This window comes from Stegostoma tigrinum, chromosome 2, assembly GCF_030684315.1.
Source record: "Stegostoma tigrinum isolate sSteTig4 chromosome 2, sSteTig4.hap1, whole genome shotgun sequence".
Classification (NCBI taxonomy): domain Eukaryota; kingdom Metazoa; phylum Chordata; class Chondrichthyes; order Orectolobiformes; family Stegostomatidae; genus Stegostoma; species Stegostoma tigrinum.
This window is the reverse complement of record NC_081355.1, coordinates 147,333,188-147,348,933: the sequence shown is the minus strand read 5'-3', so window position 1 is coordinate 147,348,933 and position 15,746 is coordinate 147,333,188. Positions and strand designations below refer to the sequence as shown.

The window sequence follows — 15,746 nt, the reverse complement described above, 5'->3', positions numbered from 1 at the left end:
AAAGGGTTCAGTAAAAAATCACAAGGATGTTGTCAGGTTGGAGGGTTTGAGCTATAGGGAGATGCTGAATAGGCTGGGGCTATTTTCCCTGGACCATCGGAGGCTGAGAGGCGACCTTACAGAGGTTTATATAATCATGAGGGACATGGATAGGGTGAGTAGTCAAGGTCTATACCCCAGAATAGGAGTCCAAAACTAGACAACATAAGTTTAAAGTGAGAGGGGAAAGATCTGAAAGGGACCTAAGGTAAACTTTTTCACACAGAGGGTGATGGGAGTACAGAATGATTTGTCAGAGGAGGTGGTGGAGGCTGGTACAATTGCAACATTTAAAAGGCATCTGGATGGGTATATGAATGGTAAGGATTATCGGTCAGCATGGACGAATTGGAGCAAATGGTCTGTTTCCGTGCTATACATCTCTGTGACTCCATATCTAAGAAGAATTTGCATTTTGAACTGCAGTCACTGCTTTTACACAGGCAATGACTGGGATTTTTCAGGCCTTTGAGGATTATACCACTTTGTTTGTATAGTAGCCATCATTATCTTTTCTCTAAAATAGAAGTTAAAACTGAAAGGAGTTAATCAACAATGTAAGTATGCTTTCAAAAAAGGTTTTAATCCAAATTTTTAGGAAATCCTTTCAGAATAAATTAGTATATGACTCTCGTGTATATCTATTCTGAGCTACTTGCTAACAAGGTAATTTTGATTCCTCACCTTGAACTTGAAGGTTTGCAGTTATTTTCATATCTTCAACTTGTGCAGAAACTTCACACGCATCCATTAGTTTCAGGTCTCTAATGGTCAAACTATGATTGGTTCTTTCACAAGATACGATATATTTCTCATTTGGTTCAATTTTGACTCCATTCTTATACCAAGTGACTGCAACATCTTCATGAGAGACACTGCATTTAAACGTGGCATCCTCTCCTTCCACAGCCACTACACTGTGAAGCTCACTTTCAAACTTAATAATCTTTGGAACTGCTCAGAACAAAACAAAAGTTTTAAAGTTAAAGACTAATCAATCTTGCTCTTTCAGCTACCTTGAATGTATGAACAAACAAATTAGGAGCAAAAGACCATTCGGCTCCTCAAGTCTGTACTGCATTTGATAAGATCATGGCTGATCTAATTGTGGCCTCAACATTCCTGTTTAACCTTTTTGTCCATTGTCAGTCAAGTATTAACATCAATAAAACAAAATCTACTACTAATGGGCACAACTTGTTGTTCAACGTAGCTGATTTATCAGCATCACCAAGTTATCAGTGAGATTCTTACAAAAGAAGAAAAAGACAAGATATAGAAATACATACAAACTAGCCATGAGTTCTGACTTTTTTTATTCTTTCATGAAATGTAAATGAAAATTTGTCACTAATTCTTAATTAACCTTGAACTGATAACTGGTGCCTTTTCAGACAGCAGTTAAGAATCAATACATTATTGTGGATCTGGAGTCACAAGTAGTACAAACCTGCTTAGGACAGCACATTCCCTTTCCCAAATGGCATTAGTGAATCGGATTGTTACAACAATCTTTACATGGTTGTCATGAGAAGAACTTTCCCTTTATTCCAGATTTTTAATTAATTCAAATATCATCAATTGCCATGGTAGAATTCAAACCAATGTGCCCAGAACGAGAGCCTGTGCCTCTGGATTACCAGTCCAGTGATATTGCCAATACAGCCCTCCAAATCACTCAACGCCCTGACATGAAAATCTATCACTGGTCCTTCACTGTCACTGGATCAAAATCCTAGAATTCCATCCCTCATGGTTTTGTGGGTCTACCTACATCACATGAATGCAGAGGATGAAGAAGTCAGTTCGCCACCACCTTTCTCAGGGGAAGTAGGGATGGCAATAAATGCTAGTACAGCAAGCACCATCCACGTCCACGAGTGAATAAAAAGAACTTTCTCCATTACTTAGAGTAGCAGTATTTTTTAATGGCAAAATAGTGGAAATGGAAACAAACCAGGGGAAAGCAATCAATTTTAAGTTAAAGATTAGAATAGGTGCCAATTGATTGATGGTATTAAAAATATCATGATTCGATCGGTACATTGGTTCACTCTGAACTACCCTTCAAAACTTTTGGAGGATAATATATTCAGTAAGCCTCTTAGCTGATAATAATGACCGTAATTTAATTAGTAAAGATTTATTCATTTATTTACTTTTTCTTAATCCAACAGTCACTGTAAGGTCAGAAATAGCATCTCATGGCATAGTGTGCTTTTCCTGTGAGATGAGAGAAAACAGGGACGAAATAAATGTCCCTGAAAACTATATCTGCAGGTAGTGTTTGCACCTGCAGTTCCTCTCAAATCGCATGGATCAGCTGGAGCAGTAGTTGAAGACATTTAGGAGTACGTAGGTGGCGGGAAGTATCAGAATTTCAGGGGTGTGACTGCACAAAGTTGAAGCAGATGGATGGGTGACTGCTAGCATGGGAAGACAGTCTATGCAGGAGGCCTCTGTGGTATTTCTCCTCTTGAACATGTATACGGTTTTAGATCCTGTTCAGAAAGACGGCCAGTAAGGAGATGGTGCTAGCCAGTAGCAGGAACCAAAATGGTGGCACCACATCTGGATTTACTGTACAGCAAGGAGGGCCAAAGTGCAGGTGAGCAATGTCTTTTTTAAATCTCTCCACTCTCCTTAAAAACGTGCATCCTAGTCTTGAAAGGTAAAAGATAACTACCATCAACTCTAACTATATCTTTCATTATTTTATAAACAACTATCAGGTCACTTCTCAAACTCCTACGCTGCAGTGAAAAATGTCCCAGCCTATCCAGCCTTTCCCAATTGCTCAAACTTTCCATACCAGGCAACATCCTGGTAAACTTCTTCTGAATCCTCTCCAGCTTGATAATATCCTTCCTATAACTGCTACGTGCTAGCAAGGCAAGGAATAGGGAGAGAGAGCAGTTGAACACATGGCTACAGGGATGGGAGAGAGATAATGGGAACTGCAGATGCTGGAGATTCCAAGATAATAAAATGTGAGGCTGGATGAACACAGCAGGCCAAGCAGCATCTCAGGAGCACAAAAGCTGACGTTTCGGGCCTAGACCCTTCATCAGAGAGGGGCTGGTGCAGGAGGGAGGGATTCAGATAATTGGGGCTCATTCTGGAGTAGATAAGACCTCTACAAACGGGATGGTCTACACCTGAACCAGAGGGGTACCAATATCCTGGGGGGAAATTTGCTAATGCTCTTTGGGAGGGTTTAAACTAATTCAGCCGGGGGATGGGAACCTGAATTGCAGCTCCAGTGAACAGGAGGTTGAGAGTAGTGAGGTCATGAGTAAGGTTTCAAGGTTGCAGGAGTGTACCGGCAGGCAGGAAGGTGGTTTGAAATGTGTCTACTTCAATGCCAGCAGCATCCAGAATAAGTTGGGTGAACTTGCAGCATGGGTTGGTACCTTCAATGTTGTGGCCATTTCAGAGACATGGATAGAGCAGGGACTGGAATGGTTTTTACAGGTTCCGGAGTTTAGACGTTTCAGTAAGATCAGGGAAGGTGGTAAAAGAGGTGGAGGCGTGACATTGTTAGTCAAGGACAGTATTACAGTAGCAGAAAGGATGTTTGATGAGGACGCATCTACTGAGGTAGTATGGGCTGAGATTAGAAACAGGAAAGGAGAGGTCACCCTGTTGGGAGTTTTCTACAAGTCTCCAGAGATGTAGAGGAAAGGATTGCAAAGATGATTCTGGAGAGGAGCAAATGTAACAGGGTAGCTGTTATGGGGGACTGTCCAATTATTGACTGGAGATGGTATAGTTCGAGAGCTTTAGATGGGTCAGTTTTTGTCCAATGTATGCAGGAGGGTTTCCTGACATGGTATGTAGATAAGCCAACAACAGGCGAGGCCACATTGGATTTGGTACTGGGTAATGAACCAGGCCAGGTGTTAGAATTGGAAGTAGGTGAGCACTTCGGTGATATTGGCCACAATTTGGTTACATTTACTTTAGTGATGGAAAGGGATAGGTATATACCGCAGAGCAGGAGTTTTAACTGGGGGAAAGGGAATTGAGGTGATTAAGCAAGATTTAGGATGCACAGGATGGGGAAGGAAACTGCAGGGGCTGGGCACAATTGAAATGTGGAGCTTGTTCAAGAAACAGCTACTGTGCATCCTTGATAAGTATTTACCTGTCAGGGAGGGAGGAAGTGGTCAAGCAAGGGAACCGTGGTTTACTAACCAAGTTGAATCTCTTGTCAAAAGGAAGAAGGAGGCTTATGTAAAGATGAGGCATGAAGGCTCACTTAGGGCGCTTGAGAGTTGCAAGTTAGCCAGGAAGGATCTAAAGAGAGGTCTAAGGAAGGCCAGGAGGGGACATGAGAAGTCTTTGGCAGGTAGGATCAAAGAAAACCTTAAGGCTTTCTATAGATATGTCAGGAATAAAAGAATGACGAGAGTAAGATTAGGGCCAGTCAAGGACAGTAGTGGGAAGTTGTGCGTGGAGTACAAAGTGATAGGAGAGACGCTAAATGAATATTTTTCGTCAGTATTCACACATGAAAAAGACAATGTTGTCAACGAGAATATTGAGATACAGGTTATTAGATTAGATGGGATTGAGGTTCATAAGGAGAAGGTGTTAGCAATTCTGGAAAGTGTGAAAATAGATAAGTCCCTTGGGCTGGATGGGATTTATCCTAGGATTCTCTGGGAAGCTAGGGACGAACCTGCAGAGCCTTTGGCTTTGATCCTTATGTCGTCATTGTCTACAGGAATAGTGCCAGAAGACTGAAGGATAGCAAATGTTGTCCCCTTGTTCAAGAAGGTGAGTAGAGGCAACCCTGGTAATTATAGACCAGTGAGCCTTACTTCAGTTGTGGGTAAAGTGCTGGAAAGGATTATAGGAGATAGGATTTATAATCATCTAGAAAGGAATAATTTGATTAGGGATAGTCAACACAGTTTTGTGAAGGGTAGGTCATGCCTCACAAACCTTATTGAGTTCTTTGAGAAGGTGACTAAACAGGTGGATGAGGGTAAAGCAGTTGATGTGGTGTACATGGATTTCAGTAAAGCATTTGATAAGGTTCCCCACAGTAGGCTCTTGCAGAAAATATGGAGGCATGGGGTTGAGGGTGATTTAGTGGTTTGGATCAGAAATTCGCTTGCTGTAAGAAGACAGAGGGTGGTGGTTGATGGGAGCTGTTCATCCTGGAGTTCAGTTACTAGTGGTTGTACCACAAGGATCTGTTTTGGGGCCAGTGCTATTTGTCAGTTTTATAAATGGCCTGGATGAGGGCGTAGAAGGATGGATTAGTAAATTTGCAGATGACACTAAAGTCAGTGGAGTTGTGGATAGTTTGGAAGGATGTTGCAGGTTACAGAGGGACATAGAAAAGCTGCAGAAATGGGCTGAGAGATGGCAAATGGAGTTTAATGCGGAAAAGTGGGAGGTGATTCACCCTGGAAGGAATAACACGAATACAGAGTACTCGTCTAATGGTAAGATTCTTGGTAGTGTGGAGGAGCAGACAGAGCTCAGTGTCCATGTGCATAGATCCCTGAAAGTTGATAAGGTTGTCAGGAAGGTATACGGTGTGTTAGGTTTTATTGGTAGAGGGATTGAGTTTCGGAGTCATGAGGTCATGTTGCAACTGTACAAAACGCTGGTGGGGCCGCACTTGGAGTATTGCAAACCAGTTCTGATTGACGCTTTATAGGAAGGATGTGAAGACATTGGAAAGGGTGCAGAGGAGATTTACCAGGATGTTGCCTGGTATGGAGGGAAGGTCTTATGGGGAAAGGATGACAGGCTTGAGGCTGTTTTCATTAGAGAGAAGAAGCTTAAGAGGCGACTTAATAGAGATATACAAGATGATCAGAGGATTAGATAGGGTGGACAGTGAGAGCCTTTTTCCTCGGTGGTGATGTCTAGCACAAGGAGACGTAGCTTTAAATTGAGGGGTGATGGATATAAGACAGATGTCAGAAGTAGGTTCTTTACTCAGAGTAGTAAGGGCGTGGAATGCCCTGCCTGCAGCAGTGGTGGTTTCGCCAACTTTCAGGGCATTTAAATGGTCATTGGATAAACATATGGATGATAATGGAATAGTGTAGGTTAGATGGCTTCAGATTGGTTTCACAGATCAGCGTAACATCAAGGGCCGAAGGGCCTGTACTGCACTGTAATTTTCTATGTTCAATGTTCTATGTTCTATAATTGGGCAACCAGAACCGGACACAGTATTACAGAAGAGGCCTCAACAATGTCCTGTACAACCTCAACGTAACATCCCAATTCCTATACTCAAAGAACTGAGCAATGAAGGAAAGTGTTCCAAACATCTTTTTAGCTATCCTATCTATATGTGATACAAACTTTAAAGGATTATGTACCTGCACCCCTAGGAACCACTGTTCTCTAACATGACCAAAGGCCCTACCATAAGTTGTAGAAGCCCTACCGGATTACTGCCTGAGCCATGTGCCAATTGGCATAGGAATAAGAAAGTTAGGGAAGTAAACACGTGGCTAAGGGATTGGTGTAGGAAAGAGGGATTCCATTTCATGGGGCATTGGCATCAGTTTTGGAACTGGGGGGATCTGTACCATTGGGATGGTCTCCACCTGAACCGATCTGGAACCAGTGTTCTAGCAAAAAGGATAAATAGGGTCGTCCGTAGGACTTTAAACTTCTGAGTCGGGGGAAGGGGATGCGAAAGAGACAGGGACTATGGAGTTAAATGGAAAGATAAGCAGCAGGATAGCACGTGTACAGGTGGGTTTAAGCTTGAGGCAGACTAGGAATACAGCAAAAAGGAAGGATAACTTAGAACATCTTACGATTTCCAATATCTTTAATAATGATAAAGTTAGCATTAAAGCACTTTACTTAAATGCTCGTAGTATTCATAACAAAGTAGATGAATTAACAGCACAAATCATCTTAAATGTTGCAGGGGGTTCAGGACTGGCCATTAAACATCCAAGGATTTACAACTTATTAAAAAGACAGGGAGGTGGGCAGAGGTGGCGGGGTTGCCTTGTTAGTTAAGAATAAAATTAAATTTATGGCACTGAATGACAAAGGGTCAGAGGATGCGGAGTCAGTGTGGGTGGAGTTGAGGAACCACAAAGAAAAAAAAACCATAACGGGATTTATGTACAGACCTCCTAACAGTGATCAGGACCGGAGCACAGGATGCACCGGGAAATAGATAGGGCCTGTCAGAAAGGCAAGGTCACGGTGATCATGGGGGACTTCAATATGCAGGTGGACTGGGTGAATAATGTTGCCGGTGGATCCAAAGAAAGGAAATTCATGGAATGTTTACAGGATGGCTTTTTGGAACAGCTTGTGATGGAGCCCACAAGGGAACAGGCTATTCTGGACTAAGTGCTATGTAATGAGCCTGACTTTATAAAAGATCTTAAAGTAAGGGAACACTTAGGAGGCAGCGATCATAATATGGTGGAGTTCAGTCTGCAGTTTGAAAGAGTGAAGGCAAAATTGGATGTAATGGTGTTACAGTTAAATCAAGGTTATTACAGGGGCATGAGAGAGGAGATGACGAAAATTGACTGGAGCCTAGCGGGTAAGACAGTACAGCAACAATGGCAGGAGTTTCTGGGTGTAATTGAGGACACTGTACAGAAGTTCATCCCAAAGAAAAGAAAGATTATCTGGGGGCGGATTAAACAGGCATGGCTGACCAAGGAAATCAGGAAATGTATCAAAGAAAAAGAGACAGCCTATAAAGTGGCCAACAGCACTGGGAAATCAGAAGATTGGGAAGGCTACAAAAACAAACAGAGGATAACAAAGAGAGAAATAAGGAAGGTGAGGATCAAATATGAAGGTAGGCTAGCCAGTAATATTAGAAATGATAGTAAAAGTTTCTTTCAATGCATAAGAAACAAACGAGAGGCAAAAGTAGACATTGGGCCGCTCCAAATTGATGCTAGAAGGTTAGTAATAGGAGATTAGGAAATAGCTGAAGAACTTAATAAGTACTTTGCATCAGTCTTCACAGTGAAAGACATGAGTAGTATCCAACAATAAAGGAGAGTCAAGGGGCAGAGTTGAGTATGGTATGCATTACAAAAGAGAAAGTGCTAGGAAAGCTAAAAGGTCTAAAAATTGATAAATCTCCTGGCACTGATGGGCTACATCCTAGAGTTCTGAGGGAGGTGGCTGAGGAAATAGTGGAGGCTTTGGTTATGATCTTTTAAAAGTCACTGGAGTCTGGGAAAGTCCCAGGTGATTGAAAAATCGCTGTTGTAACCCCCTTGTTTAAGAAAAAAATCAAGACAAAAGATGGAGAATTATAGGCCGATTAGCCTAATCTCAGCTGTTGGTAAAATTCTAGAATCCATTGTTAAGGATGAGATTTCTAACTTCTTGGAAGTACAGGGTCGGATTAGAACAAGTCAGCATGGATTTAGTAAGGGGAGGTCATGCCTGAATTGAAGAGGTAACAAGCAGGTTAGACCAGGGAAATCCAGTGAATGTTATCTATCTAGACTTCCAAAAGGCCTTTGATAAGGTACCTCATGGGAGGCTGCTGAGTAAGGCGAGGGCCCATGGTGTTCGAAGTGAGATACTGGCATGAATTGAGGATTGGCTGTCTGACAGAAGGCAGAGAGTTGGGATAAAAGGCTCTTTTTCGGAATGGCAACCAGTGACAAGTGATGCCCCGCAAGGTTCAGTGTTGGGGCCGCAGGTGTTTACTTCATATATTAATGATCTGGATGAAGGGACTGGGGGCATTCTGGCGAAGTTTGCCGATGATATAAAGATAGGTGGACAGGCAGGCAGTACTGAGGACATGAGGAGGCTGCAGAAAGATTTAGACAGTTTAGGAGAGTGGTCCAGCAAATGGCTGATGAAATTCAACGTGAGCAAATGCGAGGTCTTGCACTGTGGAAAAAACGATACAGGCATGGACTATTTTCTAAACAGTGAGAAAATTCATAAAGCCGAAGTACAAAGGGATCTGGGAGTGTTGGTCCAGGATTCTCTAAAGGTTAACTTGCAGGTCGAGACTGTGATTACAAGGCGAATCTAATGTTATCGTTTATCTCAAGAGGGTTGGAATATAAAAGCAGTGATGTGCTTCTGAGGCTTTATAAAGCTCTAGTTAGGCCCCATTTAGAATACTGTGTCCAATTTTGGGCCCCACACCAAAGGAAGGACATACTGGTGCTGGAGTGTGTCCAGCGGAGATTCACACGGATGATTCCTGGAATGCTAGGTTTAACGTACAATGAACGGCTGAGGATCCTGGGATTGCATTCATTTGAGTTTAGAAGGTTGAGGGGAGATTTAATAGAAACTTACAAGATAACGTATGGCTTAGAAAGGGTGGACACTGGGAAGTTGTTTCCATTAGGGGGGAGACTAGAACCCATGGGCACAGCCTTAGAATTGGAGGGGGTAAATTTAAAATGGAAATGAGGAGACATTTCTTCAGCCAGAGAGTGATGGGCCTGTAGAATTCATTGCCACAGAGTGCACTGGAGGCCGGCACGTTAAATGTCTTCAAGGTGGAGATTGATAAATTCTTGATCTCACAAGGAATCAGGGGCTACGGGGAGAGTGCAGGGAAGTGGAGTTGAAATGCCCATCAGCCATGATTTAAATGGCACAGTGGACTCAATGGGCCGAATGGCCCTACTTCCACCCCTATGTCTTATGGTCTTATGGTCTTACCCTCTTTGTTGTCCCAAAATGCAATGCGTCACATTTATCTAGATTGAACTCCATTTGCCATTTTTCAGCAAATTGACCCATTTGATCAGCTTTAATAACATTAGCTTGCTCTCTACGTAGGGATGCTGCCTGACCCACTGTGATTTCCAGCATTTTTTGTTTTCAGTACAGATTCCAGCATCTACAGTAATTTGCTCCTATATTGTGGCTAAAAATACAACTGACCCACTGAAAGCTGAGAGTGGAGATACAATCAATGACGATGGGAAAGTTGAACAATTATTTTGTTTCAATATTCACAGTGGGAAAGGAGGATAGCTTGTCAGAAATCCCTTTGGGAAATTTTTGGTGTCTATAATCAAGGATAGGGTAACTGATCAGGGTTGGATAACTGCGCACGTCAAAAACTCCAGTTAATCAGAGAGAGTCAGCAGGGTTTCATGAAGGCTAGGTTATGCCTGAAAAACCTCAGAGTTTTCTGAAGAGGTAACAAAAGTGGTGAATAGAAATGAGTCAATAGATGTTGTTTATAATGGGCTTCCAGAAGGCTTTTGATAGAAGTCTCACATAACTGACTGTTAGCGAAGGTGGAACCCCATGAAACTGAGGGCAAATTACTGACATGGATGGGAAATTGGTTGAATGGCAGGAAACAGAGAGTTGGAATAATGGTTAAGTACTCAAAATTAGTAGGACGTGAGTTGTGGTGTCCCACAGGAATCTGTATCGGGGCCTCTATTATTCACAATATTCATTAATGAATTGAGTAATGGCATAAAATATCGTTTAAATATGTATAACTTCTTATCAATACCAATATTATCCAACGATAATAAAAACCACAGCTCAATGCAAAAATTGAAACAGACTTCATAGAATGCAGCTGATATAAGTTTGTGTACATTCCAACTTATGTGTCAGGAGTTTTTAAAGAATCTTATATTTTTCAGGTAGAAACAAAATACTGGAAATGCTCAACAGGTATGTTATGAAACACCATGTTTAATGCCAGATTTATAATATTTAGCTTCTATATATACTTGGACTATGCATTTGGTTTTACCAGTTAAAAATGCATTGCTTTCTCTTTTTTGATAGAAAACTATTTTCTAAAGAGAACAATAAGTTAATACACAGTTTTTTATACAAAATGCACATTTCAGTAAAATGTAACTGATTATTGCAAGATTAATAAGAACATTCATACCAAATAATTTACAGTATGTTGTGAAATTGGGTAGAGAATTGTGGATTAGTAGGCAGAATGGTAGAATTTGATATTTGTAAAATGACAGGGGGGATGAGTATGCAGTCCCTTTGAAAGATCATGTGAGTTTTCTACACTTCAAGCTTTCAAAATATGTCTGCAGGCAGCAGCAGATGCACAGAGAATTCTTAAAATTGAAACGTATCAAAATGCTATACTGTTAGCAGGTAAAGCAACATTTTTACCAAGACAACAGGATGGTGAATTTAGCAAATTAATTTAAGTCAAGCCCTAAATGCCAAAACCAATGAAATTTAAATCTGCTGGTCTTCACAACCTAGGACCAAATAAATAAATCATTACTTGTTGATTTTAAAATGAGTATCAGAGAATTATTTCATTTAACCAATCCTTTATAACAGATTGGAGGGAGCTAGGGGCAGGTTATACCACTTTTCACATTTCTTTTAACAGATTACAAAGTGAGGTGAGCTTTCCTGGGTGTTTTGGTTTTAATTATCTGAGAGGTGTCAACCTCATCTCTGCTTCGTAACAAAATCAGAATCTTCGGCATGGTTCGGAGGGGGGATGTGTAATTTCTTCTATCAGTAAAATGTTCACAGTGAAAAAGTTTAGTTAATAAAACAGATCAAAAGCTGATCCAAGTATTTACCCATAGTAGTTAATTTAGCAGTTGTAACATCGTCCTTTGATTCACATTGATATTCTCCCTCATCCTCAGCAGTTACTTCAGAGATGGTCAAGCTTCGTTTCTGTCCATCCACTCGTATTTTTAGCCTACGGCTTGGTTTGATTTCTGTTCCATTTCGCCGCCATAAGACATCACCCTTTGCTTGATTTAATTCACATGTAAGCTCAACTGTATTACTGCACAGCGCATTTACATTTTCAAGCTTCTTTGTAAACAAGATGGGTAATTCTATGAGGAAAACATAAATCCAGTGAGGAACAACTGATGCCCTTTTAAAATAATGTTATGTCAATCCAAAGTTCCAGAAACCAGCTTTGCAAAGGATATTTACTCATATACGCACTAAGGTAAATACCCTACAACTTACAATATTACAATGAAAAGCCCAAAGTAGGGAGAAAACACCAGGATTGGATTTTTGTGCAGTAATGGTTAAAATGTTGGGTGGCACAGTGGCACAGTGGTTTGCATTGGTGCCTCTCAGTGCCAGGGATCTGGATTCAATTCTGATCTCAAGCAACTATCTGTGCAACGTTTGCACATTCTCAATGTTAGCATATGTTTCTACCAGGTACTCCAGTTTCCTGCCACGGTACAGGATGTGCAGATTAGGTGGATTGGCCATCCTGAATTGCCCCGTAGTAACTAGGGATTTGCAAGTTAGGTGGATTTAGCTATGGGGTTTCGGGGATGGGGAAGCAGCATCTAGATGGGAATGTTCTTTGAAGGGTCAGTGCAGACTTGATGGGCTGAATGGTATCTATCTCAAATGTAGGAATTCTGTGATACTATGCTATGAAATTAGTAAAGGGATGACAAACGCTGAAATATTTTTAGATTGTTACTAACCTGTAACCTGAATGGTGAAGATCAATTTTTCTTTGGCTGCTTCACATACATATTCACCTCCATCTTTTCGCTCCACGTCCTGAATGATAAGCTTTCGGATTTTGCCGTGGGATTCAAGTTTCCATTTTTTACTCCAACTGAGCAGTTTTCCATCTCTGAACCATCTGACTTCAGTTTTGGAATGTTGCACTTCACAGCTGAGACTTGCATTCTCTGATTGTTGAACTTTCACAACTTTCTCAACCACATCTTTATTGGCAAATCCTGATTCCAATTCTTCAATGAAAGAGAGTCCAGTTAGTACACAGAATAGACAAGTGCAAAAATTCCACTAACAAATGAGATCTTACAGTCGTATCTCTAACTTTGAGCCTGAAGGCTTAGGATCAAGTCCCACCTGATCTCAAAGTGTATCATAAACTATTCAAACATATGGATTAAAAATATGAAATCTAACCATGGTTTTCAACGCAAAGTTATCAAAGGTTTAACAAGGGACACAAATGAAATGATGAATTCATAATTATTTAATTGAGAATTTAATTTACTTTAACTGACTTATCATAGAATTAGGTTTACATCAGTCTGCACTGGACCAACTGAAAATTAATACAGAAAGCGAACAGGGAAATGGACAAAATTCCAAAAGATCATCAAGTCCCTCCATGGGTTGACTGTCCACCGTGTAACAATTTTTAAATTGTGACCTTTGCTGCAACATTAATAGAATGTCTAGCTATTATAATCATTCTGTATAATCTGAGAAGGTGTTTCCTTTCTCAAGGATTTTAGATTTTGGGGGCACAGATTAAAAAAAGGCTTCTCACACTTAAGACGAGATGTTGTGACATAGGGTGTATGATTTATATATATTTTAATATCATTTATTTTTAAGCTTGGATTTTTGAAGTTTGAATTAATGAAATTAGGGCTTTTCAGAGCATCTAAAGTGCTTAATAATTAACTTCTCAGTATTCCTGTAGCTATGTTGATTTAGTTTAAAAAAATCAGTTTGTTATACAAGCACTCTTCAAGGTGAATTGATTTTTATGTACAGTAGGAAAACTTATGACCAAACAAAGTAAACAAGGTTTCGGTTAGAAATTTCCGGACATGTCTTTTACAATTTAGGAAAAACACCGGTCGCTAGAATTTTTGTTTAGTTTGGGGCAGTTCTGCATAAGTTTTAGGTGAAGATGAACATATAAAGCAGTGTTCCTGAGAAAGGAAGAAGATACTTAAAAAGTACATTACCTTAGTCAAAGGACTTTACATAGAACATAGAACATTACAGCACAGTACAGGCCCTTCGGCCCTCAATGTTGTGCTGACCTGTCATACTGATCTCAAGCCCATCTAACCTACACTATTCCATGCACGTCCATATGCTTATCCAATGACGACTTAAATGTGCCTAAAGTTGGCGAATCTACTACCGTTGCAGGCAAAGCGTTCCATTCCCTTACTACTCTCTGAGTAAAGAAACTACCTCTGACATCTGTCCTATATCTTTCACCCCTCTACTTTGGGTAGAGTTTCAGACTAAGAGTGTTTGGGCAAAACCCTGAAGAGATTATTTGAAAGAGATAGTAGGAACTGCAGATGCTGGGGAATATGAGATACCACGGTGCAGAGCTGGAGAAAGGTCTAGGCCCAAAACATCTGCCTTCCTGCTCCTCTGACGCTGCTTGGCCTGCTGTGTTCATCCAGCTCTACACCTTGGTATATCTTATATCAGAGATTATTTGAAGCTGGGTTAAACTCAGGTGTATGTAAGCTCCTGAAAGAGGCTGTTACTTAAGCTGTGAGTTGAAGTCACAGTTAAATTAATCAAGATGGTGAAGAAGCTATTTTTCTCTGGTATTAGTACTGGAAAAGGGTTACAACTGGGTACAGTACCGAGATGTTCCTGAGATGTGAGGGAATGTTTTAGGAATAATTGGATGATACATTACTATACGCTTCAAAATCTTCAAAATTATGTTTTGTAACTAGATTGGTCTATTCTACTTTCATGAGTCAAAAGATCTGACTCTATTCTACTCTTAGAATCCCACTTTTTTTTATTTCTAGCAATTATTTATAGAGAGATACACAGCATAGATACAGACCCTTCGGTCCAACTGATCCATGCAAACCAGCCATTCTAAATCAATCCAATCCCATTTGCCAGCATTTGGCCCATATCCCTCTAAACCTTTCTTATTCATATACCCATTAAGATACCTTTTAAATGTTGTAGTTTTATCTTCAGTTGTTTTGTTCAATATACTTCTGTTTTATTGTTATATCCGAATGTTAATTGCATGCTAATATTTCATTAAGAGACCACACTGTTAAAACCAAACCAAAAACGAAATCTGATCTATCAATCAGCCAGATTTCACTCTGGGATCTGACCTATCTTGTAATAACATCAAGTGGGATTATTACAATGTCAAGAAATGTCTTCTATGAGAAGGCCACTGAGTCTTTGGAATTCTCTTTCCCAGACAGCAATGGTGGCTAGGGAGTAGAACATTTTCAAAACCGAACAGATTTTTGATTGACAAGTAATGGTACTAGGGTCAGGGAAAACAAGTACAGTTATGGCCAGATCAAATTGGTCGTGATCTAAATGAATAGTGCAGCAGATTCAGTAAGTCAAAAGATCTCATTCTGACCTACTCTTCCGATTTCTCTTTCTTTTTAATTTCTAGCAATTATTTATAGAAAGTTGTACAGCACAGAAACCAATCCTTCGGTTCTACTCACCCATGCCGACAAGATATCCTAAATTAGTTAGTCACATTTGCCAGCATTTGGCCCATATCCCTCTGAACCACTCCTATTCATATATCCATCCAGACACCTTTTAAATGTTGTAATTGTACCAGCCTCCACCACTTCTCCTGGCAATTCATTCAATGCACACAACACCCTCTTGTGTGAAAAAAAATGCCCCTTAGTTCCCTTTTAAATCTTTCCCTTTCAACTTAAATCTGTGCCCTTCAGTTTTGTTCACCCATACCCTGGGAAAAAGACTTTGACTATTCACCCTATCCATGTCCCTGATTTTATAAACCTCTGTAAGGTTAACCCCAGCCTCTGATGCTCTAGGGAAAATAGCCCCAGCCTATTCAGCTCTCCGTATAGCTCAAACCCTCCAACCCTAGCAATATCCTTATAAATCTTTGCTGAACCCTTTCAAGTTTAACAATGGGGTAAGCGATGGCCTAGTGATATTATTGCTAGACTATTAATCCAGTTCAGGTAATGTTCTAGGAATCT

At 40.5% G+C, this 15,746-nt stretch overlaps 1 protein-coding gene across 16 annotated transcripts in view; it reads right to left on the bottom strand.

Moving 5' to 3' along the window:
• obscnb (obscurin, cytoskeletal calmodulin and titin-interacting RhoGEF b) overlaps positions 1–15,746 on the bottom strand; it is a 760,766-nt gene that overhangs the window by 633,624 nt on the left and 111,396 nt on the right. For all 16 annotated transcript variants that reach the window (XM_059639939.1, XM_059639947.1, XM_059639941.1 and 13 more), the window contains 3 exons: positions 12,477–12,752; positions 11,589–11,855; positions 724–993 (listed from right to left, as the gene is read on the bottom strand). In XM_059639939.1, coding sequence (XP_059495922.1) covers positions 724–993; positions 11,589–11,855; positions 12,477–12,752 — 813 coding nt within the window. The remainder of the gene's footprint in view (positions 1–723; positions 994–11,588; positions 11,856–12,476; positions 12,753–15,746) is intronic.